Source organism: Impatiens glandulifera, chromosome 5 (genome assembly GCF_907164915.1).
Source record: "Impatiens glandulifera chromosome 5, dImpGla2.1, whole genome shotgun sequence".
Classification (NCBI taxonomy): domain Eukaryota; kingdom Viridiplantae; phylum Streptophyta; class Magnoliopsida; order Ericales; family Balsaminaceae; genus Impatiens; species Impatiens glandulifera.
In genome coordinates, this window is record NC_061866.1 from 53,193,234 (window position 1) to 53,219,196 (window position 25,963).

The 25,963-nt window shown below is 29.3% G+C and overlaps 6 protein-coding genes across 8 annotated transcripts; 2 read left to right on the forward strand and 4 right to left on the reverse strand.

The window, feature by feature from the left end:
- Nucleotides 1-5,331: 5,331 nt before the first annotated feature.
- LOC124937560 lies at nt 5,332-8,265 on the reverse strand. Of its 2 annotated transcripts, none has more exons than XM_047477842.1 (3): nt 8,150-8,265; nt 6,676-7,788; nt 5,332-6,152 (listed from the first exon to the last, which is right to left on the reverse strand). In XM_047477842.1, exons 2-3 carry the CDS (start codon nt 7,751-7,753, stop codon nt 5,530-5,532), a joined length of 1,701 nt encoding a protein of 566 aa, XP_047333798.1. In that variant the 5' UTR covers nt 7,754-7,788; nt 8,150-8,265; the 3' UTR covers nt 5,332-5,529. The 2 variants fall into 2 exon arrangements, with proteins under 2 accessions (XP_047333798.1, XP_047333799.1); XM_047477843.1 differs by having other exon boundaries at nt 6,676-7,785; nt 8,150-8,241.
- Nucleotides 8,266-9,535: 1,270 nt separating this feature from the next.
- Nucleotides 9,536-10,714, forward strand: LOC124937563 (chromatin-remodeling complex subunit ies6-like). 2 transcript variants are annotated; one of them, XM_047477848.1, is made up of 5 exons: nt 9,536-9,644; nt 9,716-9,730; nt 9,914-10,092; nt 10,268-10,335; nt 10,432-10,714. In XM_047477848.1, exons 3-5 carry the CDS (start codon nt 9,918-9,920, stop codon nt 10,561-10,563), a joined length of 375 nt encoding a protein of 124 aa, XP_047333804.1. In that variant the 5' UTR covers nt 9,536-9,644; nt 9,716-9,730; nt 9,914-9,917; the 3' UTR covers nt 10,564-10,714. The 2 variants fall into 2 exon arrangements, with proteins under 2 accessions (XP_047333804.1, XP_047333803.1); XM_047477847.1 differs by having other exon boundaries at nt 9,553-9,730.
- A 1,002-nt stretch (nt 10,715-11,716) lies between these two features.
- On the reverse strand, nt 11,717-13,652 carry LOC124937562. The gene is made up of 6 exons (XM_047477846.1): nt 12,902-13,652; nt 12,692-12,837; nt 12,433-12,610; nt 12,254-12,352; nt 12,098-12,180; nt 11,717-12,020 (listed from the first exon to the last, which is right to left on the reverse strand). Exons 1-6 carry the CDS (start codon nt 13,289-13,291, stop codon nt 11,873-11,875), a joined length of 1,044 nt encoding a protein of 347 aa, XP_047333802.1. The 5' UTR covers nt 13,292-13,652; the 3' UTR covers nt 11,717-11,872.
- Nucleotides 13,653-14,395: 743 nt separating this feature from the next.
- On the forward strand, nt 14,396-17,052 carry LOC124937561 (ribulose-1,5 bisphosphate carboxylase/oxygenase large subunit N-methyltransferase, chloroplastic). Its single transcript, XM_047477844.1, has 12 exons — nt 14,396-14,883; nt 14,962-15,125; nt 15,192-15,275; nt 15,355-15,412; nt 15,493-15,546; nt 15,639-15,710; nt 15,806-15,886; nt 15,977-16,149; nt 16,242-16,344; nt 16,411-16,542; nt 16,612-16,734; nt 16,813-17,052. The coding sequence occupies exons 1-12, from the start codon at nt 14,515-14,517 to the stop codon at nt 16,906-16,908; spliced, it is 1,509 nt and encodes a 502-aa protein (XP_047333800.1). The 5' UTR covers nt 14,396-14,514; the 3' UTR covers nt 16,909-17,052.
- A 173-nt stretch (nt 17,053-17,225) lies between these two features.
- On the reverse strand, nt 17,226-18,246 carry LOC124937564 (protein NOI4-like). Its single transcript, XM_047477849.1, has 3 exons — nt 18,092-18,246; nt 17,569-17,766; nt 17,226-17,501 (listed from the first exon to the last, which is right to left on the reverse strand). Exons 1-3 carry the CDS (start codon nt 18,095-18,097, stop codon nt 17,475-17,477), a joined length of 231 nt encoding a protein of 76 aa, XP_047333805.1. The 5' UTR covers nt 18,098-18,246; the 3' UTR covers nt 17,226-17,474.
- Nucleotides 18,247-18,906: 660 nt separating this feature from the next.
- LOC124938094 (acetyl-CoA acetyltransferase, cytosolic 1-like) lies at nt 18,907-23,620 on the reverse strand. Its single transcript, XM_047478467.1, has 15 exons — nt 23,500-23,620; nt 23,152-23,222; nt 21,955-22,053; nt 21,681-21,854; nt 21,489-21,594; nt 20,919-21,057; nt 20,664-20,741; nt 20,524-20,589; nt 20,048-20,133; nt 19,866-19,965; nt 19,672-19,782; nt 19,541-19,582; nt 19,362-19,448; nt 19,129-19,227; nt 18,907-19,024 (listed from the first exon to the last, which is right to left on the reverse strand). Exons 2-14 carry the CDS (start codon nt 23,198-23,200, stop codon nt 19,138-19,140), a joined length of 1,227 nt encoding a protein of 408 aa, XP_047334423.1. The 5' UTR covers nt 23,201-23,222; nt 23,500-23,620; the 3' UTR covers nt 18,907-19,024; nt 19,129-19,137.
- Between the last annotated feature and the right edge of the window lie 2,343 nt (nt 23,621-25,963).

The following is a 25,963-nucleotide window of genomic DNA, read 5'->3' on the forward strand; positions in this document are numbered from 1 at the left end:
AATAAAGCTAACTAAAATAAATATTAAGTAAATATAAGAATACATATTGACAAAATATTACAAAAAAATAAAAGTTTATCAAACAAATAAGTATAATATTTATATTTGTTATAATTTATATTAAATCATATATATATATATATATATATATATATATATATATATATATATATATATATATATATATTAATAATAATAATCATGTACCTTTACAAGCTATTTAAAATTATTTTATTTTATTATATATAAAAATAAGTGTTATTAAAATAAATTATTTATTGATAACAATATGAGTAAAATATATTTATTAAAATACTTTAAAAAATACTATTACTAAAATATATAAAACTGATAACATTTACACAAACACTTTCAAAAAATATAATATTATAAAAAACATAAAATAAATAACAAAAACTATTTTATTTTACAAAAATATATATTTTATCTTAATAAATTATTTATTAATGAAAATTTGTTATATTTTTTAATAATGTTTTTTTAAATATTTTATGTATATTAAAAATGATAAGATGATAAATTTAATTAAATTTAATTAAATTATAATATAATATATATAATAATGAATGAGAAATTTTCAAATTATTATATACAAAGTATTAAAAAAATAAAGTTATCAAAATAGTTATATGATATTGATATATATCTTTTTAATTTTAATATAAATTAAAATAATATTTTTAAGAATATAATTACTATAAAATAATATATATATATATATAATAATATATATATATTATTACTCATAAAATATTAAATAGTATATGATTAATTTTATAAGACAAATAGAATATAACTGATTATATACTGATAAAAATAATATAATTTAATATATACGACAAAAAAAATATAACTTATTATATAACGACAAAATATTAGATAAATAAAACTCAATATATAAATATAGAGCTATCAAAGATATTTATATATATATCTTTTTAGTTTTAATATAAACTTAAAATAATATGAGAATAATATAATTAATATAAAGTAATATATATATATATATATATATATATATTAAAAAATATTATTACTTATAAAATATTAAATAATATATTACTAATTATATACAATAAATAAAATATAACTGAATACACGGTTAATAACTGTTATATAATTGTAAAACAATAAAACTGAATAAATAGAGAAAAATAAAACTGAATAAATAGAGAAAAATAAAACTGAATATATAAATATAAAAAATATAAATTGTATAAAACAACTAAAATTATATATATAAATAAAATATTATTCATTGGTTGGAAAAAAGGTAAAGGTGGGAGGAAAGTGAAAAAAAAGAGAAATTATTTGATTTTTTCAGCAAATAAGATTATGCAAAGTCATTCCCTCACCAAATTCCTTTACCTAATCATTTCTCATAAATAATATAACTTATCAAGAACATATAACCGATTATATAATTATATATATAAATAATATAACTTTTCAAGAACATATAACTGATTATATAGATTATAAAGAGGCAAAGAATATAATTAATAAAATAAATTTAAATTATATACTTTTTTTATTAATATAACTAATTATATGCTATAATTAATATAACTTATCAAAAACATATAACTAATTATATAGATAAAAAGAATATGACTAATTATATAAGAAATAAAATAGATTTAAATTATATTTTTTATTTTAATTTAAAACTAAATATATTATTACTAATATGATAAATGAGAAAATAAAATTATTATACTCAAAGCATTAAAAATATAAAGTTATCTGATATTTACATATATCTTTTAAATTTTAATAATTATAAGAATATAATTACTATAAAATAATAAATAAATATATATATATATATATATTATTACTGACAAAATATTAAATAATACATGATTAATTATACAAACCAAATAAAACATGATTAATTCTATACAAAAAAAATGTAGTGTGACAAAAAAAAATAATATACGACAAACTATCATATAAATAATATACGACAAAATAACTGATTTTATAAATATCTTTATCATTTTAACATAAATTAAAATAATATTATAAGAATATAATTATTATAAAATAATATATATATTAAAAATATTATTACTGACAAAATATTAAATAATAACTGATTTATCGACAAAAAGAATAAAATATAATAGATTATTTATGACAAAAAAGAATAAAACTTATTATATAATCGCGTATAATATTTATTGTATACGACAAAAATAAATTAATATACGACAAATTAATATATTTTGTAACTTTAAAAACTATAACTATAAAATAACATATAAATTGACTTATTAAAAATATATAACTGATTATATAGAGAAAAATAATATAACTACTTAAAATGTATTTTTTATTTAAAATGAAATATATTATTACTAATATGATAAATGAAAAAATAAAATTATTATATACAAAGTATTAAAAAAATAAAGCTATCCAAAAAAGAACTGATATTTATTTATATCTTTTTAATTTGAATATAAATTAAAATAATATTATAAGAATATAATTATTATAAAATAATATATTACAAAATATTAAATAATATATAATTAATTAAGAATATAATTGAATATATACGACAACAAAAATATAATTTGACAAATATAATATACAAAGAAGTAACAATTTTTATATATATATAAAAAACTATAACAAAAAAGAATATTAGATAAATAGAATTTAAATTTTGAATAATACATGGAAAACAAATTAATTATAATATATAAATATAGAGTTATCAAAATAGTTACACTAATTATATACTGTAAATAAAATATAACTAATACTATAAAACAATATAACTAATTGTATACTTACATGTAAAACAAATTATAACTGGTTATATAATTGTAAAAAAATAAAACTGAATAAATAGATAAAAATAAAACCGAATATATAAATATTTATAACTGGTTATATAATTGTAAAAAAATAAAACTGAATAAATAGATAAAAATAAAACCGAATATATAAATATATGAAAATTATAATTGTGTACACAACAGAAATAAAAATAATAATATAACTAATTGTATAAGAATAAAATAAACTTAAATTATACTTTTTATTGTAGTTTATAACTAAATATATTATTATTAATATGACGAGAAAATAAAATTATTATGTACAAAGTATTAAAAAATAAAATTTATGAAAAATGTTATCTAATATTTTTATATATATACATTTAATATAAAATTATTATAAAATAATATATATATATATATAATAAATAAATAATATATAACTAATTATATCACAACTAAAATAATAAACAAAGATTATATACAGACAAAACAAATATATAATTGATAAAAAAAATATATAAGTAATAAGCAAAATATAACTGATTATATACCTACTATAAAAAAAAAAATATAACTTATTAAAGATAAAATAAAAAATTATATTATATTTATTTGAATTTAAAATTAAATATATGTAATTTTTTTTATAAATAATAAAATAAAATAAAAATAAAAATTATATATATTATTTTTATTTTTATTTAAAATAAAATATATTATTATTGACAAAATAGTAATACTATTAAAATCTGCATTTATTTAATTAGATAACTTATTTATATACTACAAAATTATAGGTAATTGTAATACATACTTCAATAAACGAAAATAAATTATAACTTATATATATATTAATTAATTAATTAATTAATTAATTTCAGAACGACCTCTCTACCTTAATAATGTCTAGAAATTTATTAATTTAGAGAGTTATTAATTTATCAGTTAATTAATTATTATTAATTTATCGATTAATTAATAATTATTAATTTAAAGTTTTTAATAGATGTGACTATCGTATTAAGATAGTTATCGACAATCTAATGAACTACCTAGGTGAAAATGAAGAATGTTCAGAAGTTTAAAAAATAAAGCATGTTCGGAAGTTAAAAAAATAAAGTATGTTCGGAAGTTCAATATTGAGAAGATATTGTGGGTAATATATTTAGACAATGCAAAAGATGACGATGATACAATGTCTTTGGAGCTTATTATGCGAAAGAAAACACTTATAGCATCAAAAACTCTTCACAACTTTACGATCCAATACAAAAATACAATACCTGACTATTGAATGAAATAAAAAAAAGTTAAAGATGAACTCCAAATAAAACTTGATCTTTAAAGTAAATTAGACAACTATTTAATCATACATTTCAATAGAGTATAATATATATTTTCGGTTTATATGAATTATTAATTTATGATTTTCTTGGAATGAAAAATTATAAAGGGAATTTTGAAAAAAATTATTATGGATAAATTTATTATTTTAGAGAATAATAATTTAAAAAATATTAATTTAAGAGTTTCTATAATTGAAGATGAAAAAAAAATAAAGAAATAAAAAATAAAATAAAATTTACCACGTAATTCTATCTGTACTTCCCTCTTCTAAATTATAAATTATCTGACCTATCATTCTCTTACCAATTATATATATATATATATATATATATATATATATATATATATTTTGAAGTATAACTAATTATATAAAAAGATAAAAAGTTAAGAACCAAATTATATATTAATTTTTAGTCTCTTAGAATCAAATTAATGAATTCAATTTAGTTATATTTTTATTTTTTTAAGTATTCAATATGTAAAGAGTATCTTGTGAAAGTATTTGATATTATAAAAAAACTATCTAATCTTTAATAATTATAGTAGTTATTCTTGGAAAAAGAAAGTTGGTAGAGTAGGAATTGTGTTATTATACTTAAATAATTTTATTTATATAATATATATAATTATTTATAAATAATATATATAATAAATTAAGCACTATTAAAAAAAAAAGTAAATATGACAATAATTATATTGACAAAATATAGTAAAAGTTAGTTTATTATTAAAAATAAAAATGAATAAATATGACAATAATTGAACTCTATTGTATAATGTAAATAATTTTAATTATTAAATTTTGCCATCAATATTTTTAGTTTTTCAAATTGACAAATTATATATTTATTAAACCCACTAATAATACGTGTCTTAATATTAAAGTCTCTTCATAGTTTGATTTACACTAAAAACAACTTAATTAAATAAATTAGGATTCTTAATTAAATAAATTAGGATTCATGTATTTAACCATATTATTCTTTATGGGTAACCTGATATATTGGTTGGAAAATACAAACACTTTCTTATACATAGAAAAGTCGTGATGAATTGATTCTAATGAAAAAAAGACACTTTAAGTGACAATCATTGAGCCCATCTCAATAAAAAAACAACAATTATAATATTATTAGCCAATTATTGAGGAGAATACAATAATTTAGTAAGCAACAACAATTCAGCTTATGTTTATGAATGAAGGTAGATAGATACTAATGTTTCTAAACGTACATGTGTCAAGGAATGTTCACAAATTCAAACTAAAGAACAAAAAAACACATAATGCTACAAAATATAATAATAATTCACAGATTCAAACTGTTGTCTAAAGAACAAACAGACATACCCATCCCATGATCTTTTAGCTAGACAAACTGCACGTGTTAATCCCATCCTTACAATCCTTAGTAAGATCATTAAACGTCTCAATCTGCTTCTTCCCCCTCAAGAACACTTCAGTATCAACTGAATTCCTCATATAACCATCGAACTCAACTGGCAGACCATTGTTCAGCTTCGTTGTTTCTGAATACCACTCGCTAGTTTCATCCCACAAATCTTTATATTCGTCCAATACATGAGTTGTATACTTATCCTTTAACGGATCGAAGAACGACTTCGTGTCTGGTTCATTTGTCGCAATGTATAGATTCCTCCCGTCGTCGATCTTCTCCTGTAAGACCGAGAGAAGCGATTCGGGCGACGTATCGGCTTCGAGATTTGGCCAAAGCTCCTTGTTTCTTGCCTTCTCTCCCCTTACCACGTGAATAGAATCGAAATCCCAATTCAGTCTTGCTGTAATCGAGGAAACTATGTCCATTAACCGCCTAGATTTCCATACCAAATGCCACGGCCTTTGTACGATGGATTCTGTCTCTCCTTCGCAAACTCTGTACCAGTAATTGTCGGGCTCCACTGACCCAAACTTCCTCAATATCAAAGTTTCCTTCACGTCCGCTAGCTTCATGGGCGTTACCTTGAAATCTGTAACAAGATTCTATCTCAGGAAATGAAGCAATGACATAGTTATAGATAATACTTGAAGACATTATACCAATTATTTGTCAAAAATTCACAATTAGAATAAAAAATATCTCATATAGTTAAACAGCTTAGTTACACCCACATACAAAAAAGTGTTTCCCAAGTTATAGATAATACTTTAAAATATATATGAATTACTTGTTGAAATTCACCATTAGAGTAAAAAGAACTCAACCAGATGATGTTGACTTTATACTCCTATGGATCTCGATAAGAAACCATCAATAAATTGTTTTGAAAACACTCTTTTCCTATCAAACATCTCAAATGGATGAGGATCCAGATGTGCTCGCATTTGCAAACAGAACTTAGGTAAGACATGTAAGGTTTCTCATCTAGATCCAGATCCAAAAAGTGTTTCCAAATGGGCTAATCCAAAGTCAAATTAGTTTAATTTTAGAGTAATTTTGTGATACTATGTTATCTAATATTAAATAAATAGAAAAAGGTACCAAGTATTTACCCTCGACCAGATGAAGACTCAAACCGTCCTTCTTGTGCCATTTGTCCCAATCCGACCAAAACTGAGCATTGTCCAAGACAGAAGCAGACTCTTTTAAATGCTCAAAGTCAAAATAAAACCTGAAATCCTTGCCTTCTTCGTTCTGATTTGATGAAGTGTAAATAGAAGACAAACAAATGTTTAAATCAATAACCAAAGTCCTGTTCAAGTATTGAGCTTCGCCTAATGCACACATGAAACTCCACAGATAATGATCCATGCTCTTGCACTTGTCTCCGCCTCCATCATAAAGTAAGTACTGCCCACGAGTAAACGAAGCCTCGGATTCAAGTTCGGGAAGAGCATCGTTAACTGTTTCACCAACCACAGGTAAATTAGTTTGTTGCTGTTCTTTATTTGTTCCAGCCTTCTCAAAACCTGGCTTATCGTTCTTTCTCTTCTTCTTCTTCCTAGCATTCCCTCCAGAATGGTACTCTCCTATTGAAACAACGCTGAGAGTGCAATTCTCTGATCTTGAAATCACAAAGCTTCGATAATCCTTGTAAAACGCAGCTGCCTTTCCTTCCTTAGGTCTAAAACGCCATGCCATGTGACAGGAAGTATCATTATCACCACGAACAGCTTTCCCAAACCGATAGAAATGTATATCCTTAAAGTATTCAATAGCAGATTTCATCATAAGGTGAAATACTTCCTGATCGGTGCAGTCAACTGGCTTGTCGACATCACCTTCACAATCAGTAGTAACAGTCGACAACTCCGCAGCGTCAACATCAGTAATATTAATGAAATTTGCAAAAGCTGTTTGATTCACAGTCATGAAATCCTCGCCAGTCCTAACAACTGTATCGTCGGATCTAAAAGTTGCATTGGATGTCGAGGTGAGAAAAGTTGTCAGCTTATTGGAAGGATGAAACAATGGATCCTCAGGCTCATAAGTAGCTGCTATAATGGTGAAAATCAATACCCCAACTACAAAAATAGTGAAGCAGAGATTCCCAATCAATTTAACAGCATCTTGACCTAGGTTTTCTGGCCGGAAACTCCCAGTTCTTGAGAATGATGTCCGACCTAACATCTTTCAGGAACAAAATAGCTCGAAGAAACCCCCTACTACAAAGGCAGTAAATTCAATCTAACATAATTAGTTATTATTATAATAAGAACACTTTAGATCTTAAAATGGGACGAGTATCTGAAAATGATCCAAATGACCACACTCTCACATATTTAAAGTCTGATCTAATATAAAACTATTGAATTTGTGAATGTCTAGACTAATTCTTACTATTACTGAATGATTGAATGAGTTGATTCAATTGAATGTACTAACTAACATGATGATGAAGACGATACATGTGACAATAAACATGCAACGCTGGTTATAGAAATACATGAATCTGAAATAAACATAGATCTATAACAATGCAATGAGCGATTAAAGAGAAAAATCAGATCCAATGCTCGATTATACCTTTCTTATATGATTATGATGCTGTTCTTCATCAGCTTCAGCATCAGAAAATCGCAATCTCTTTCTACCCTTCCCTGAAAATGTCCACTGCGAAGTCAAAACTGAAAAGGCGGTGATGATGATTTCGACATGGAATTAGAGTATGACTGGAGCTCTTCAGATGTTGCCACGTGGATGGCCAGATTAGGTTTGGAGATCTACGCGTCGGTGTATAATAGTATTGCCTGTCCGCCTTTGAAGGATCCTCTTTCACTACACCGACAGCTTAATGCCTTAATAATAGTAAAAAAAATGAGATAAAATAGATAAATGTTTTTATTACTTTTTTATTATATACTTTCTTTTAATTCAAAATATTTCCTTATAAATGTTTTAACATAATTTTCTAAATAATGAAAAATAAAAATTATCAATAAAGACTACATTTTTAGATGGTCTAAAATTTTAAGTTATTGACAATAATGAGTTGACTGAAGTTTATAATTTCTTATGTTAAAAAAAAAATTAAATACTTTATAAAAATATATTTATAAATTTTGATTTATATGTGGCCCGGATGGTGTCACTGCGGCCCACACTATGTCCAGCACAAGTTAACATAAGATCTCATATCATTTTAATTAAGAGATAATTGAAAATTTATTTTTTAATTATTTATTTTCTAATATTTTTATGTTTTTTTTATTAATTATTAAATTCAACAATATTTTTAAAACAGTAATTTAATTAATATTGGCTAAATAATAATATTTATTTTATTTAACAGTAATAATATAATATTATATAAAAATTAAACAATTATAATAATTTTTATTTATTATTTAATATATATATATTATTTATATATATTATTTATATATAATATTTGGGATATTTTTGTACATATTTATATAAAATAATTAGTAGTTTCAAAACATTAAAAAAAAATTATTCTATTAAATAGATTAACTTTTTATTTAATGTTTTTAAATTTTTATTATGTTGATATATAAAATGTTAATGTATTTGTTCAATTACTATTAAGTAAAAAAAACTAATATTAAAAAAAATTATTGTTTAAAAAAATTAATATAAAATAAAACTAAAAAAACTCAACCAACTAAACTGAAATTTAAAAATGGTTTTAAAGAAGCTAAAAGTTAAACAAATAAATTTCAAAAAATGAGATAAAATAATAAAATAAATAAATCATGTCAGCATTTACATTTACATTGCATATAACTTAATTGTTATTAAAGTATGTATTTCAAATATTTTTATTAATATAAAACCAAATTAAATATTTAAGAATAATCTAAAAACTAAAATAAAGTTGGAAAAAATATTGTTAATTATCCATTTTTATAATTAATAATAATAGGATTTAAAGAAAAGAGGGAAAAGGATGAACTGAAGAAATTAGGGTTAGGGATAACAGAGATTATAAGTTTCTTCTTCAATTTCTGATCTTTCATCAAGAAGGAGCATCTGATTGAGAGATATTGGCCGATCGTGAATCAATTGCTGGAGTCTAAATTTTCAAGGCTGTTGACCGTAGCGAGCTTCCCACTACAGACACAATCGGCTATCTCAACATTCCAGGTTCTATTCATAGAGTTTAGTTTTCGCAAATCTCTTTGTAATTCTGATTTTAAGCAGAAAATGTAAGCATTATGTGATTTTATAATTTGGTAGCGACACCAAATTGTGTTCCAGATTACTACATTCTTTTAAGCTCACACTCATAAGAAATCATCGTCTTTGATCAATCTACACAGTACACAGGGTGATGGAGTACGAATTGAACGAAGCAGAAATTGTGTTGCCTTCTCACCTCAGCTTCAAGAAGATTCAGATATATGAAAAGTATCCGAAAGGTCAAGCGAGGAATAGACACTGGAAAAATCTCAAGCAGATAATTCGAGATGATAGTGTCCGGATTCAGCATCCAGATGAGCCTAATTGTGAGTACAATAGGGTTTTCCTCTTTTTCCTTTATTTGAATTCCCCTCAAATTTCAACTCCGGGTACATTTGAAAAGTTTCCCAACACGGAGGAATACATTATTAAGCTGGTTCTTCGATATTTAAGTTCAATCTTGACGAATTACTTATCATTTGCTGTTGTATTATTGGACAGATGTGAATATAGCAACACCACCTTCTATGCATCCGGTCAAAAGAATATGTGATATTACTGGTTATGAGGTATGATGATTAATGACATGTATGTATTTTGTTTGATGAGTACCCATGATTATCTTTAGTGTTAATTCAATATTCCGTGTATTATATAACATGCAGGCTCCCTATTATGATCCGAGGACAAACCTTAGATATGCGAATACAGAGGTGTTCAAGCAGATAAGAGCGCTTCCTAATGAGTATGTTCAGCGTTACCTGGCTCTCAGAAATGCTGCAGTTGTTCTCAAGTAAACAATTTCTTACTGTACAGTTAATGTTAATTCTCAATGCATCAGATAGATAGATAGATGTCATCATTCGTGTAAGTAAATGATTTCTTCGATGGAAAATCATCTGCTAGAAACATTAATGCCAACTATCGAGCCATTTTGCTTTCGTTTCAGTTGGATGAAGTAATTAGCAAGCTACATGTTTGATTGAAAACGTATTAATTTTATTTTTAGGACTCATATACGTTATGTATGAAGGTAGCAGTCTAGGTCAGGGTGTTGTGTCAGTACCATCCCTACCTTTATCTCTCTGTAGGAGTTGCAAAATCAGGATTATTTGATTCAGGTTAAGACAGTTTCAGCAAAAAGAGAAAACAGTCTAGAAAGGAAGGAAAGAAACTTGTTGAGGAAACAGAAGAGCCTGGACCTAAATTAACTTTCTTGAAAAAACAATTGTTATGAGCACTAGAATATTAGAACAATTTGTGTATAACCATCATAACAACAAATTGAATTCATCATAAAAGCGTGGATTTTCCTGCCAAAGGAAATAGCTTCTACGGCCTATGTATGAACAAAACTCGCTAACCAAGTGTAATAGTTTGTAATAGAAGTCGCCGTGAATAAGAGTAGCCCAATATACGATGGTACCATTGATATTATGGTGTCGAGAAGTTTGAGTCTTACTAAGAACACTCTGATTAGAGGGTAGTCATAAACCCGAGTAAAAAAACGTCCACAAGCGACTTACTAAGAACACTCTGATTAGAGGGTAGTCATAAACCCGAGTAAAAAAACGTCCACAAGCGACGATTTAACTGTATATGTTCATAAATGAGATTTAATTATTAATTTGTAATCATAAACTTGATTTTAAAATACCCTAGATTATGAGTAAATGTTGATTTTAACATAAATTTTAGATGAATTAAATGCCTAATGCCTGTCTGTCGTAAGCTCTTTTAAGCAACAATTCCATTAATTACATACCATATATAACACACAATCACAAATAATCCATACACTCTAGTCTCCCCAGATTTTATTTTTCTGTTATTATTTTCTGGAAGATTTAAACATTTTTTGCCCCCCCCCCCCCCCCCCCCCCCCCCACCACACCATCTTCACTTGATTTAAACATATAACACAAGAACATACTACTTCCCCATTTGAACTGAAGAAAAATAAGATGGAAAACTGATATTATTGAAATATAATTACAAGACTCAGGTTTATTTCTGTTCAAGAAACTTGTTTATTTTGATTTCACAACATCACCTACTGCTGCTGCCACCACCTTTCATGTAACCCCCAAAATCAAGAATACCCACTCAATCTGTTTTATCACGATCAGTATATGATGATGATGGAGTCGACAGAAGAGGTGTTGATGTAATTGGAGCCCTAAATAGTAGATAAATCAAAGGACCCAATAATGGAACCGGGGACAACAGGAGCAGCCATTTTCCTTTATCCAACCTGAAAACAGCAGAAAATAATAAGCTAGATTGAATGAAGAGCCACCTTCATAATAATATACATTCTTGCTAGCTTACGATTTTCTAGCTGTCATGTCGTTGTAGACCCAAAAAGGAGCAAACACGGCTTGTAGTGCGAAGTCCATAGAAGTAGCATGAACCTGTTGTTGTAGTAGAATCACTGAAAGTTGCATAAAAATGACAGATATAGTTTTTGAAGAGAAGAAAACTGACAAGTTTGCTCTGTCTGAAATATTGGTAGAATTCTTTCCAGCCATCTCCATTAGCTAAACCTGCATAAATGACTAGGCCAAGTCCTGCACCAAGTGTTATCTGATTCATGATGTGTTGATGGTTAGTTTCCTCCTCAATTCATAACAGAAAAATAAAACAAAGTTTGTTGTTTTACTCACTCCAGCAGTGATCTTCGATTCCGTAACATTGAGAGGCCATCTTTTAACTTCATCTTCTTTAACCTTTGGAGCTGGCGGACTCCAGATAACAAAGTATGGAATCAGAACGTATGCACCCCCAAAGAACGACAGTACAAGGAACGGCCATATTGGAATTGATGCTGCTTTACCTTTTGAACTGGCAAAACAACAAAATCTTAATGCAGATTTCAGAAGTTGAGACAAACGAAAAACAGAAAGCAAACAAAACTGTCCTCACCTTCTACCTGTTGGGAGTAATAACATGGAGTATGTTACAGACCATAAACCCATCATATACCAAAGAGAAACAAGAACCTTATTCATTACAAACCCATCATCTCCTTTCAAGTTCAGTAGCTTCATCAAAAAGTACTTATCCATTGACTGCATAGAAACATCCATTTTTTAAGAAATAGAATGAACAACAAACAAAATATATTAACAGTACCGGGGTCTGGTTTGGTGCAAGGTTGAAGACATAATACATAATCCCACCCCAGAGTAAGAACAAGAGAATAGATGTCGTCCAATCCCGACCCTCTCCATTTTCATCATCATCATCCCCATTCTTGTTCTTCTTCTTCAATGAAGCTTCTTCTTCTTTCTCCACAATTGGGTCTTGGGGATCCTGGGTTTCGACTGAGCTCCGGAGTATCGGCATGAAAACCCTTTTGGGAAAGGGGGGTCTGTTGAATGAATTGGCTAGAGATTCAATTCTGGGTTTTGGATAATGGTAATAAACTGAAGGCCTGGTTTTATAGCAGGAGATTTTGAGGGGAAGAGAAGTGAAACTGAAGGGGAGGATGTTCGCACTAGCTAACAACATAATTCTGGACATCTTAAAACAGATAAGCTCTGGTTCGGTGAGAAATCAAATGAGTACACGCGTAATACGCCGCGCCCAAATGAATTGCCACGTTTTCGATCGGAATTCTAGAAAAATCTAAGTTTGTAATTTAACATTTTCCAGTCTCAAATACACTAACTACTACAGAAGTTCATCCTTATCTATCTTCTTATCTTCACTTTCTCTTTCATCCGCATGCATTTCACCGATTCATAATCGTACCACGTATACAAATAAACTGATTCTGGAAAACTTTGAAAGACGAGCAAAACGATTGAGTGGATAAACCCTAGAATCGAACTACAATAGTAGTAATCTTGGACGAACAGAAACTGGGAGTTTTTATTAAAATGGAATCGATGAAAAATTATTTGATTACAGACAAGGGTCAATCTTTCCCGTTTGAAGAAGTTGACCAGTGAAAGTATAAACTAGTCCTCAAAATTGCTTTGGGGTAATAAATTGACCTCTGTACAAAGAAAACTGATAAAATGATTAAAATACAATCTAAATTTTACACCATCTTCAAAATTTATTTATTATCTTTTAAGGATTTTTGTTAAAATAAATAAATAATATAAAATAATATTGTAAAATCCAAATTGTTTATCAAAATTGTATGAACAATTTTAAAAAAATATTTAAAATAAAAAGATTTAAGAATCACGAAATTAGTCTAAAGTCAATACGAACTCGTTATTAATAATGACCATTGTAATAAAATAAATTGTATTAAGCAGAGGATTCGTAACTAACTATATACATAGATATAGTGAGAAACTCTATAATGTAAAATGATTTTTTTATGAAAGACATGTTCTAGTCATTCTTTATTTGAGAGTATAATAATGAAAAATAATCCACATTCTATAATTTTGTCTTTCTTTAATACTAAGGAATAGATGAACAAGAATTCGAGAAATGATACCAACATATAAATATAAATATCGAATTAAAAAAAAAAAAAAGACAACCTATAATGCTAAAACATCCTTAAAAAAAAAATATATATTTAATTTTGTAATGGTTTTTTCATCCCTTCAAATAATGTATTTTTATCTTTACCAATAGACTTTTCATGATCTTTGGAATTCTGAGTGTTGTAATAACTACTGTCAAAACTCTTCTTCCACATGAGTTGGGGAGGAGAATTGGGATAAGGTGTTAGTCTCAGGCAAAAGCCATAGTTCTTCTTCCACCCTCACCCTCCTTCCATGGCTGAAGTTTCGAGAAATTTCCACACCACTTTTATCCCAACCTTTTCTGTTCCTTATCACAGAACTTCTTCTCACAACCCACAACTTAACCAGAGAAAAAATTCCATCTTTCGATGTTCAATCTCCACTGCAGGTGACACCTCCAGAACCTCCGTCATCCAGACAATCCCATGGGGCTGCGATGCCGATTCTCTGGAGAATGCAGAATCTCTACAGAGTTGGCTATCAGACTCCGGCCTCCCACCTCAAAAGATGACGATTGAGACTGTCGAAGTAGGGGAGAGAGGTCTCGTTGCTCAGAAGAACGTTCGCAAGGGGGAGAAATTACTATTCGTCCCCCCTTCTCTGTTCATCACCAGTGATTCAGTATCGATCGTCCATTTGTTATCCACAATTCTAATTTTGGAAGACACCCTTTGATTGAATTATCATTTTTATGTATAGGAATGGACTTGCCAAGAGGCTGGTGAGATCATAAAACAGAATAATGTCCCTGACTGGCCATTGTTAGCAACCTATCTGATCAGTGAAGCAAGCACAATGGGTTCTTCTAGATGGAACAATTATATCTCAGCCCTTCCTCGACAACCATATTCCCTTTTATACTGGTTTGTTTTGCATCTTCTAGTTTGATAAATCTCTATCGAACTTTACTCACTCTTATATCATTTCAGGACGCCTGAAGAACTAGACAGATATCTAGAAGCTTCTCAAATTAGAACTCGTGCCATTGAAAGGATCAGTAATGTTACTGGAACGTATGTTCTTCATCCTCTTCTTCTTGATCAGCCTTTTACTGTAATAATATACTAAACACTGAAATTCAACCATTTGCAGATATAATGACATGAAGTTTAGAATATTCTCAAAGTATCCTGATGTATTTCCTGAAAAGGTAAATACTATATGATTTTTCTCAGACCACTTTAACATGCATTGTGTTTATTTCAGCCTCTGGTATATATATGTATGCAGGTTTTCAACATGGAGACGTTTAAATGGTCATTTGGCATTCTTTTTTCACGTTTGGTAAGAGTAACAAACACAGTAATATATATAGTTGAATGAATACATAAGGATTGGATTGGATTGGATTGAATTGGGTTATTTGAATACTACAGGTTCGGTTGCCTTCAATGGAAGGAAAGGTTGCCTTAGTTCCCTGGGCAGATATGTTGAACCACAGCTGTGATGTATGCATTTATCGTTGCATGTTCTAATAATCATAATAATATACGGATCGAACAAGAGAGAGCATAAATAATAGATATATATTTCATTGGTGAAGGTTGAGACATTTCTAGATTATGACAAGTCATCTCAAGGAGTAGTCTTTACAACTGATCGACCATATCAGCCAGGTGAGCAGGTAAAAACGAAAAATGATTGCCAATACCTAGAAGATGGTTGATAATTTGAACAATGAATTAGTTGAGATTTAATTCATATAAACCTGCAGGTGTTCATATCATATGGCAGAAAATCTAATGGGGAGCTTTTGTTGTCATATGGATTTGTTCCCAAGGAAGGAACAAACCCAAGTGATTCAGTTGAAGTCTTATTGTCAATTCAAAAATCAGACAAATGCTTCAAACAGAAGCAAGAAGCTTTAAGGAAGCATGGACTGTCAATGTTAGTCCATTAGTCATTCAAGTTCATTTACTTACAGTTTTTGATTTTTCATTCAAAAATCATCCTTAAACACGTTAATCTACAATTCTCAGGACACAGTGTTACCCGATACAGATAACTGGTTGGCCAGTTGAGTTAATGGCATATGCGTATTTAGCTGTTAGCCCACCAAGTCTAGTTGGACAGTTTGACGAGGTTTGACAGTTTTTTGTTCATCCTCTCATTTACATTAACAATGAATCTGACATAAATGAATCTCAGATGGCTGCTGCAGCTTCAAACAAGACAACCTCCAAGAAGGAACTCATATATCCCGAATTAGAAGAGGAAGCATTACAATTTATCTTAGACAGTTGTGAATCAAGCTTATCGAAATATACCAAGTTCATTCAGGTAAAGAAAATTGAGGGTTTTCAAATATGTTTCGATTTGTAATATTACACTATTTGAAAATTTATGCAGGCGAGTGGAACTATGGACTTGGATGTTACGTCACCAAAGCAGTTGAACCGGAAGCTCTTTCTAAAACAGCTGGCTGTAGACCTATGCACGAGTGAACAACGAATATTATTCCGTGCCCAATATGTAAGTAGTTTTTATTCAAGTTTGGTCTAATAACTGAAAACACGATTTGGTTGGTTATTGTGTGTTGATTGTAAACAGATATTGAGGAGGAGATTACGCGACATTAGAAGTGGCGAATTGAAAGCTCTTACACTCTTTAATGGGTGGTTCAGAAAGTTTTTTGAAGGATCATGATATATGGGCTGTGGAGGAGTGAGCTTCTTCTGTTAATCTGATACCATTTCTGAGTATTATTTGTTTGGTTTAGTCTTTTTCTTTTTTAACATCTTATTGAACAAACAGAAATTTGTGTTATAATAGTATTATACTACAGTTTGTTGTATTCCGAAATTTGTGATAAGACTCAAACTCATGACCTACTTAGAAACTGAGAATAGGCAATTGATAGAGTGAAATGATAAAACATTTGTACACCATTCTTAGAACAAACAAACAGTAAAAAGTTTCCAATCCTCTCTGCACATAGAATAGTAATAATAAAAGGGAAAAACCAAGAATAAACACAAGATACAACATAAAATTATTTGTTTATAAGGTTTCCTTAGCTTGAACAAACTTCATCATGTTTAATCACTCACTCACAGAAAAGATAGAACCACAGACAGGCAGCCATTCCCAGGATACAAGAACATAGTATTTGTTTCAGAGACAGCACATGGATATGGAACTAAATTTCCTGTTGTTAATAATATTGTTTGAAAGTTGGACAAGCTTCAAATTCCAGGTAATGGGATTCATTATCATCCCATGCAGCAGAACCATTTCTTCTGCAAAAACAACATCTGCATCATTAGGGTTCATGATATAATCTCAGATCAAAAGCTGAGAACTTACATTAGGTGGTTTCCCAAGCTGTGCACCTCCATGGCCATGCCTAAGTGCAGTTTCTTCCTTTGTTGATGAAGAATCAGTTTGGCCTCCTCCTGTCTTTTTCTCATCCCTTGCCTTGTTGAAAATAACTGTAAATCCCTCAGCTGAAGATGGATCATTGACGTCCCATTCACCAAATTTAGGCAACGGACGACCTTTTTCCTGATACAACAAGACCAAATTTTTAACACTTGGGTTTTCATTCTTCACTAATTTCATTAACTATTCAGAATCAAAAATCAAATATTCATGTAGAAATGGACTTGAGAACTTGGAAATCGGAAGAATAAACAGAGAAGTCAAAATCAAAAACATAAGATACAGAAACAGAAGAACGAAGTGGAAACTAATCTGCAATAGATTCCTGAAAGTTAAATCAATCAATCAATCGATATGGATCGTAATCTCAAAATCAAAAGACAATAGTTTCATTAGAACAATTATTAACTAGTGATTCTGTTCTTAAGAGGTTTCTAATAAGACGTACCGCCATGTTTCACGGTGATGATGATGAAAGGGAAGTTCTTCAGAGTTGTCAAAGACTTGACTGCAAAATCGCCTCTTCTTCTTCTTTCTTCAGCTTGTAGTGGGTGAGCAGATTCAAAGAGAAGCTACTTTTTTTTTTTCTTTTTTTTTTTGTATTTTTTTTTTCTTTCTGTAGAGGACAGTGCGTGCGTGCGTGTATGTGCGTGTGAGAGTGGCCATGACAGCTGGATAGGAGAGATGGCCCACCTTAACAGCTGGAATATGCTATCTTATTATTATTATTGCTATATTTTATCAAATTATTCTCAACTTATCTCTTTAATCATTCTTTCTTCAATGTAATAAATTTATTAATCATCCACTAATAATATTAAATGTAAAGGAAAATATATATATATATATATATATATATCAAATTAATCAAAAACAAATAAAAGATTCTGAGTCTAATTATTTGTATGATATATATATATGCTAAATTCCAACTTCTAGAATGTTTTAATTAAATGTCTAGTTAACTTCTTTTATTCAAAAGTCTAAATGGGCTCAATTTATTGAATTAATTATGATTTCAAACTTTTTTTTTAATATCATATTTTTTGATTTTATATTATTAAAATTAATTTATTATCTACTTGTCATTTTTATAAATAAAAATATATTATTAATTTAAATACAGGATTGAGAATTTAGTAACAATAATATTTTATTTATTTAGCATTTTCAAATATAATAATAGGGGTTGATTGTTTCCATTTTAGCTCAAATTAAAACTAAGTTAAACAAGCATCAATTTTACCAAATGGCAATAAAGACTACAGATAATAATTTTCACTAAATGGGAAATAACCCCTTAAGCATCAGTCCACAGCAATTTATAACAAAATACATAAATATTGGAAACACTTCTCAACACTCATAAATTTGTGGCCACCTGCAAGGAACAAATATTAATAAATAAATAAATAAATAAAAACATCTTGTAATTTAATTATTTATGAAAGAAAAGAAAAGAAAACTTTCCTAATTATTACTTACCAAAACAATTTACACAAGCTCTAGAACAAGTGCTGATGCACCTCCTCCTCCATTGCAGACACCCCCAACTCCATATTTACCATTTTTCTGTTTCAGCGCCTACAATATAAAAGAGAAAATAGTTAAAAAAATGAACAGCATAAGATGAAGGCCTGACCAAGACTCGACGGTCTAGTGGTCTAGTGGTTCGATAGGAGGCTAAACAAGATCGATAAATATGAGCATAACCATACCCCTAAAAGGGTGACCAAGATACGGGCTCCACTGCAACCTAAGGGATGACCCAAAGAAACAGCTCCACCATGTACATTCACTTTTGCCTGAAAGATAAATCAGTTAAGCATCAATCACATAGTAGGATATATATAGGAGGAGTAAATAAACAACTCAAGCCAATGTTTTTTAAACTCACGGGATCAAGTCCAAGAAGCTTCATATTTGAGAGAGATACAACCTGTCACACAATATTTTACATAAATAAAAATAAGAGTTACTGCCTAGCTATTGGTATGAAATAGTATAAACAAACAAATTAAAGCTTACTGCAAATGCTTCATTGATTTCATAGATATCAACTTCAGATGCCTCTATGCCAGCGTTTGAAATGGCTTTTGGTATTGCAAGGGCTGGAGCAGTGGTGAACAATTCTGGTGCCTGTAGTAGGATATAATAATATAGTGTGAAGATCAGCTACATAAAAGATGAAAATGGATTCCATGTCAATCTTGATTAAGAACCTGAGCTGCGTCAGCATAGCCTGTGATCTTGGCAATAACATGTAGCCCGAGATGGAGGGCTTTCTCTCCGCTTACTAGAACTAAAGCAGCAGCGCCATCACTGAGGAAGGAAGAAAAGTTAGCTATTTCATTCATCATCAGCAATATGAGTTCAAACCAGTATAATTGACTTAAGATCATACCTTATGCTAGAAGCATTTCCAGCAGTGACAGAACCTCCATTCTCTTTAAAACTCGGTCTCAGCTTTTTCAACTTTGCTGCATCAAACTGGTAGGATAAAAAAATGTGAATGCTTAATATCATTGTACTCCACCGTAGCAGAGTCTATCTCCTCTCCCCTTTATTGTGGATTTAAATGTATAAAAGTCTGCTTTATGTTACCAATTTATTGTTTTCACTTGTAAGTTGGGAGAAGAGTGTTTAGGGTTTAAGGCTTTTATTAAGTCAACTAAAATTGAATGTTTTATCTTTTATTTTTAGTCCTAGCCTTTTTTTTCCTGGAAGAGGCTAGCACAACATCTCACCCCAAACTTAAATTAACGTGTTTTTAATAGGAATCGAATTTGATACCACAACCTCTTAATTCAATACTTTTATAACTTCAGTTATCCTGGGTGGGTATTTGAGAACAAGAGGTTAATGAATGGGAAACATCACCTTTCCGAGGCCTTCATCTTTGTCAATAATGGTTGATGGCCTTCCTCTACCTCCTGAAACTTCCACCTGCATACAGTGGTAGTTCTATTAGGAAGCAACTTCATAGTTTGAGTATGGTAAATTGGAAGCAGAAGACTCACAGGAGTAATCTCCCATGCAAAAGCACCACTCTCTTGCGCAGCAATACCCCGCTCAAAGCTCTGAATAGCATAATTATCCTGCAAGGATCATTAGAGGCACGTTAATATTACAAGGCTGGAATGAAATGATTTATTGTAGGCAATGATACTGGACTAATACATGACTGCTTAAGAAGGAGAAGAAATGGGAATATATGCAATTTAGAGCATCGATCAAGTCAAACAGGAATGAGGCAAGGTGGGCTGGTAAACTACCTGATCTTCTCTTGATATTCCATGATTATCAGCACATAGTTCCGCACAAACTCCCATACCATAATCATTATAAACATCCCACAATCCATCCTTCATCATTCCATCAACTAGGGTATCATGCCCAAACCGAGATCCTTTCCTGCAATTAATCAAATGTAAAAGATGCTCAATTTCAAAGAAGAGACTCCTGAATAACCTTAAGAGGAAACACATTATCGCAATCACAATCACATTGAATAGTGAGCCAATGACACTTTTTGATGGGTTCCATATATCACCATCCAGGCATATAGTTTGCAATAATCATTGTTATTCATATGTTAAGAAGACTTCAATCAGTTGGAACATAAGTTTGTAAACATGTTTCAGATAGTTAAGGATCCAAGAAGCATGTCAAATGTGAACATAGCTGCTTCTCACCATAATTAAAAGGAATTAAATAGTTGGAAACTCAATTACAGTTTGATCGAGACGTTTAGACAGATGGCTCTCACAATTTTTCTCAACACACGAGCAAGCAATGATTGATAAAAAAAATGAAGTCTTCCAAAATTAGTGAGAAAGATTCACCTAGCGTCTGCCAAGTATTTTGGACAGTTAGACATGCTTTCCATGCCACCAGACACAACAACATCATTTATGCCCAACTGAATACTTTGTGCTGCAAGCATAGTTGCTGCAATAACCAAAAATAAAACATTAACCATAATAAAAACCCACTACAAGCTCAGCATTCTAAGATATTTCAAATTGGGTTCACACCTTTCATGCCAGATGCACAGACTTTGTTAATGGTAGTACAGACCACTGTGTTAGGAATTTTTGCTCCTAATGCTGCTTGCCTGGCGGGAGCTTGTCCCAGATTTGCACTGAGGACATTCCCAAAGAAAACTTCTTGCACAAGTGATGGGTCAACATTAGCCCTTTCCAAAGCACCTATAAATAAATTAAATGCACCATTACCATGCCAGAAAAAAATTAGTAAATATATATCGTATTTTGAATATTATTTCATTCGGAATATTGTTGCTCGTACTTTGAATAGCAACAGACCCAAGCTTGGTGGCTGATAAGGATGATAGGGAACCGAGGAAGCCACCCATAGGCGTCCTTGCAACACCAACAATGCAAACATCTTCACGAATAAACAAAGAAAGTTAAGACCAAAAGGCAAGAAAGCATCCAATTAAATACAAGCTATAAACACTAATATCCAGCCAAGCACCCTGTAAGCATTTAATGAAACCAAATCAACATGAAATCCTCCCATTGTAATAAATATTTTCAAACAATTGTCATCAAACATGGAATTAACTGCACCAAACTTCTTTATTTGCACAATCAACCAACATCATAAGAAAATGCTTTTATATTCATATTAGTCTTCACTGTGTGATGCAGACAAGCAAGATTTTATCTTGTGCATACTTTTAGGGTCTTTTTTTTGTAGGTAGACATGGAATAGAAAGAGGAAGAGCTCTAATTCTAACTGATTTGGAATTAGACTCAAATTTTAAATATGATGTTTGGAATAATGTTTTAAAATTACAATTCAAAATAATAATATGACATAAAGGGTCTTGCTTAGGGGACTGTTAATCGGATCCATCAAATGTAAGAGCAGGAAAAGTGAAACATTAAAACTTAAAAGTCATGTAACTTCAAAGGCAGCACTAGAAAGGCATTTAATACTGATTTTTTCAGATGATTAAATCATCATCATGTGGTGGACTATTTGGAAAGAAATGAATAGATGAACATTCCAAGAGAAAAGTTTTGGAGCTGAAAAAATTGAAGGCTTCATGCTCCATGTGTTTGCTTATCCGTAAAAGGGGATATTGTACGGGTAGAAACTTTTTTGATCTTATTGGCATTTAGCCTTTTTTTTCTCCTGTTCTTTTGTTTTTGTTTCTCTTATCCCTTCCATCTGTAATTCTTTAAAGGCATGGTATTCTTTTTAGCAAAAAGTTGACCTTTTTCAAAAGGAAAATTTGTTATAATCTTATGACAATGTTCTTTCACTCAAACCTTATTAAAACTAAAGATAATAGAAATTTCATTCTTTACCAAGAAATTTGGAATTGGAACTCATTCCAATTCCAATTCCTTCCAAAACAAATGGACCTTAGCAATATTCAGAACGTTATACCTAGCTTCACTTCAATGGTAAATATATTACCACTAATTGTGTTAAACTTCAATTCAATTCAACTCATTAAACAGACATCAATACCTCTCGGCTTGATCGAGTCTGAAGATGCTACGGAAGCTGCTGGAGCCATTGTGATATTTATAAATTAATACCTGCACCACCATTATAACATATCAAACAAATCTAGAACAATAATTATCCAACGAAGTAACTACACACATCACTTGTAACACTACAACTAGAAACAGAAGGAAGAGATCGAGATCAAATAACACAATCCACAAAATCAAAGATCAAATCCAATTCCATATAATAGCAGATAAATGGACACGCAAGGAAATATAGATCGCAAAAACGCCGGATATAAGAGATACAAATCGATGAGTAAGTGATTGAAATGTTGAAATCGAGTTGAGAGGGAAAGTGTACCTTCCTCCTGGACTGGTCGCCGCCTCTTCGCCGGAATCGGATTAACTGGAAGATATAGAGAGAGAGAGATGATCAACTGGAAGTGGAATTTATAGAAATGACCGTATCGATCGGCCACGGGGAACATGCAGCGCCTTCATGCTCTGTTTATTTGGACAAATGCCCTTTTTTCTTTTTTTTTCATATTAAATTTAATAAAATAAATAAAACAACAATTTAATTAATTTATTCTAAATTTATTTTTTTATATGGATATTTATACATTTAAATAATTATTTTCTTGTGAGTTTTCACCAATTCATAATTTTTTATTAATGGTAGTATAGTGTCATTATTATTAAACAAAAAAATTAATATTTAAATTGATAAGAAAAACAGTAAAAAAAAATGAATTTAATGTAAAATAAAAAAATACATAATATGTCATTTAACTGAAATATTGATTTTTAAAAATAAAAATAAAAAATGTCGATGTATATTAAAAATAATAAAAAAAATAATAATTGAAACAAAACGATAAATCTTATCATAGAAAAGTTAAAATAAAAATTGCTCAATTCAAAATGTTATTGAGATTTTAAGTACTCAAAATTAATTATTAATTTTTCCACGTAATATCACATCTTTTCTAAACGAATATAAGAAAGTGTGTTAATTTTTAAAAGTTAATGATATTTTTCATTTTTTTATAATAGATTATCATTTAATTTGAGAATTTAAACAAAGTAAAAAAAAATATTAATTAAATAATAATTTTATGTTATAATTTCACTATTAGGTTATTGAATCTTAGTTAATTTGGTGTGTAATTAAAATTCATTATTATGCTGGTCAATTCAAAGAAAATGAGGTATTTGGTCAAATTTAATAGGAGATCAAGAATCAATTGTAATATTTTTTTTTAGATTTTTATAATATTTTTGTGTGTGTTTTTCTAGCATTTTATGTCAATAGGTTGGTAATAAAGTCTAATATTCCCACTTAATTTTTTTTTCTGACTCATATTTTGACATTATCTAAGCCACTCTTACTTATAAAAAACCCAATAAATTAACTTGTATAAACATGTGTATTATATGTTAAATAATATATTTTATATATCTAGATCAGATCGATGCATAATGCATCACGTGTTCTTCTGAGTGGTTTTGTACTTTTGTTGAACCATTACTCAAAATAGTTTTAAATAAGTAAATTATATTTTAATAATTTTAAATTTAAAATAAACATCAAATATTGAATGCTAACTAATTCAAAGTGTGATGTAATTGGTGATATATTTGTGAGCAAATTAAGCAACAACAAATTTATGGTCAGTCAGTGTGTGTGGGTGGACTACATATTACTACTGCATTAATAACCAATTTCCTAACCATAATAATAAAGCCATCAATGTTGACCTCTATTAGTCTTCTCTCCTTAAAATAGTTTTTTTTTTTCTCACAAATAATTTTGACTAATATAATTGAAAACATATACCCATCATAAAATAATGATGTAAACATAAGAAAATAACATCCAAATTGTGTAAACAAGCCAGAAAAAACAAGATTTTCAAATTATTATACAAAAATACGCAAAGAACGATAACCCAAAAATAATCCTATGACTTAAACTTTCGAGTTTTACCATAACAGGATACGAAATAGAACAAGTTGAAAGAAACAAACCAATTCTAACATCTTTATATATATTTAAAATGAGTAAAAAATTAATATATAAAACAATATTATTAATGAGTGTCAGAGGTATTTGAAAAATTAATGGGAAGAATGGTAATTTTATTTATAAAGTTGGAGCGAAGTGTCAAATTTATTTATAAAGTTGTAAAATTTTATTTTTGTATATAAAGTTGTTAAAATGTGTCAAAATTATTTAAGATAACGAAAGTCATTTAACGGCGTTAGATTTTTATCCACGTGGCATCCAAATATAATCCACCTATTATATATATATTTTTAAAACTATTTTCCTTTTTTATTTCAAACAAATCCTATTTTTTTAATACCTAACCTCCATCTTCTAGCAGCCGACCTCTTCGCCAGCCACCTCCATCGCCCAGTACTGCAAATTACACATTCCATTTGACTTGACTTGGAAAAATATGAAGATGATCAATGCACTGCGATACTGAACCCAATACTGCAAAACGCAAAACCAAGCTCATTGTTCTAATCATCTTCAATCTAATCATCATATCCATCTTACTCATCATATGTTTCGTCCATCCCAAAAACCACAATTCATCATTCAAGATGCCACTGTCTTCACCTTCAACCTCTCGTCTCGTCGTTGCCTTCTCCACCGTTGAATCTTCTCTCCTCCACTCTACAAATCACCATCGTCTCCAAAAACCCAAACGAGAATTCGAGTATCCTACAATAAAGTTTGACAGTCATGTCGATTGAAAGATCGGGGCGTTAAATACCCATAAGTACCATATTCATGTATTCTGTTCTGCTCG

Coding starts and splice junctions, on each gene's coding strand:
- LOC124938094 (XM_047478467.1), bottom strand. CDS start 23,200: ATGGCTCCAGCAGCTTCCGTAGCATCTTCAGACTCGATCAAGCCGAGA. Junction 21,855..21,954: donor TGGGTCTGTTGCTATTCAAA/GTACGAGCAACA, acceptor ATTTATTTATAG/GTGCTTTGGAAAGGGCTAAT. Junction 19,449..19,540: donor AGCTTCTTGGACTTGATCCC/GTGAGTTTAAAA, acceptor TTTATCTTTCAG/GCAAAAGTGAATGTACATGG.
- LOC124937563 (XM_047477848.1), top strand. CDS start 9,918: ATGGAGTACGAATTGAACGAAGCAGAAATTGTGTTGCCTTCTCACCTC. Junction 10,093..10,267: donor GCATCCAGATGAGCCTAATT/GTGAGTACAATA, acceptor ATTATTGGACAG/ATGTGAATATAGCAACACCA. Junction 10,336..10,431: donor GTGATATTACTGGTTATGAG/GTATGATGATTA, acceptor TATAACATGCAG/GCTCCCTATTATGATCCGAG.
- LOC124937561 (XM_047477844.1), top strand. CDS start 14,515: ATGGCTGAAGTTTCGAGAAATTTCCACACCACTTTTATCCCAACCTTT. Junction 16,345..16,410: donor TAGTTGGACAGTTTGACGAG/GTTTGACAGTTT, acceptor AATGAATCTCAG/ATGGCTGCTGCAGCTTCAAA. Junction 16,543..16,611: donor AATATACCAAGTTCATTCAG/GTAAAGAAAATT, acceptor AAATTTATGCAG/GCGAGTGGAACTATGGACTT.
- LOC124937562 (XM_047477846.1), bottom strand. CDS start 13,291: ATGTCCAGAATTATGTTGTTAGCTAGTGCGAACATCCTCCCCTTCAGT. Junction 12,611..12,691: donor TTACTCCCAACAGGTAGAAG/GTGAGGACAGTT, acceptor TTGTTTTGCCAG/TTCAAAAGGTAAAGCAGCAT. Junction 12,021..12,097: donor GACATGACAGCTAGAAAATC/GTAAGCTAGCAA, acceptor TGCTGTTTTCAG/GTTGGATAAAGGAAAATGGC.
- LOC124937564 (XM_047477849.1), bottom strand. Junction 17,502..17,568: donor AGCTTGGGAAACCACCTAAT/GTAAGTTCTCAG, acceptor TTGTTTTTGCAG/AAGAAATGGTTCTGCTGCAT.
- LOC124937560 (XM_047477842.1), bottom strand. CDS start 7,753: ATGTTAGGTCGGACATCATTCTCAAGAACTGGGAGTTTCCGGCCAGAA. Junction 6,153..6,675: donor GAGTCTTCATCTGGTCGAGG/GTAAATACTTGG, acceptor ATCTTGTTACAG/ATTTCAAGGTAACGCCCATG.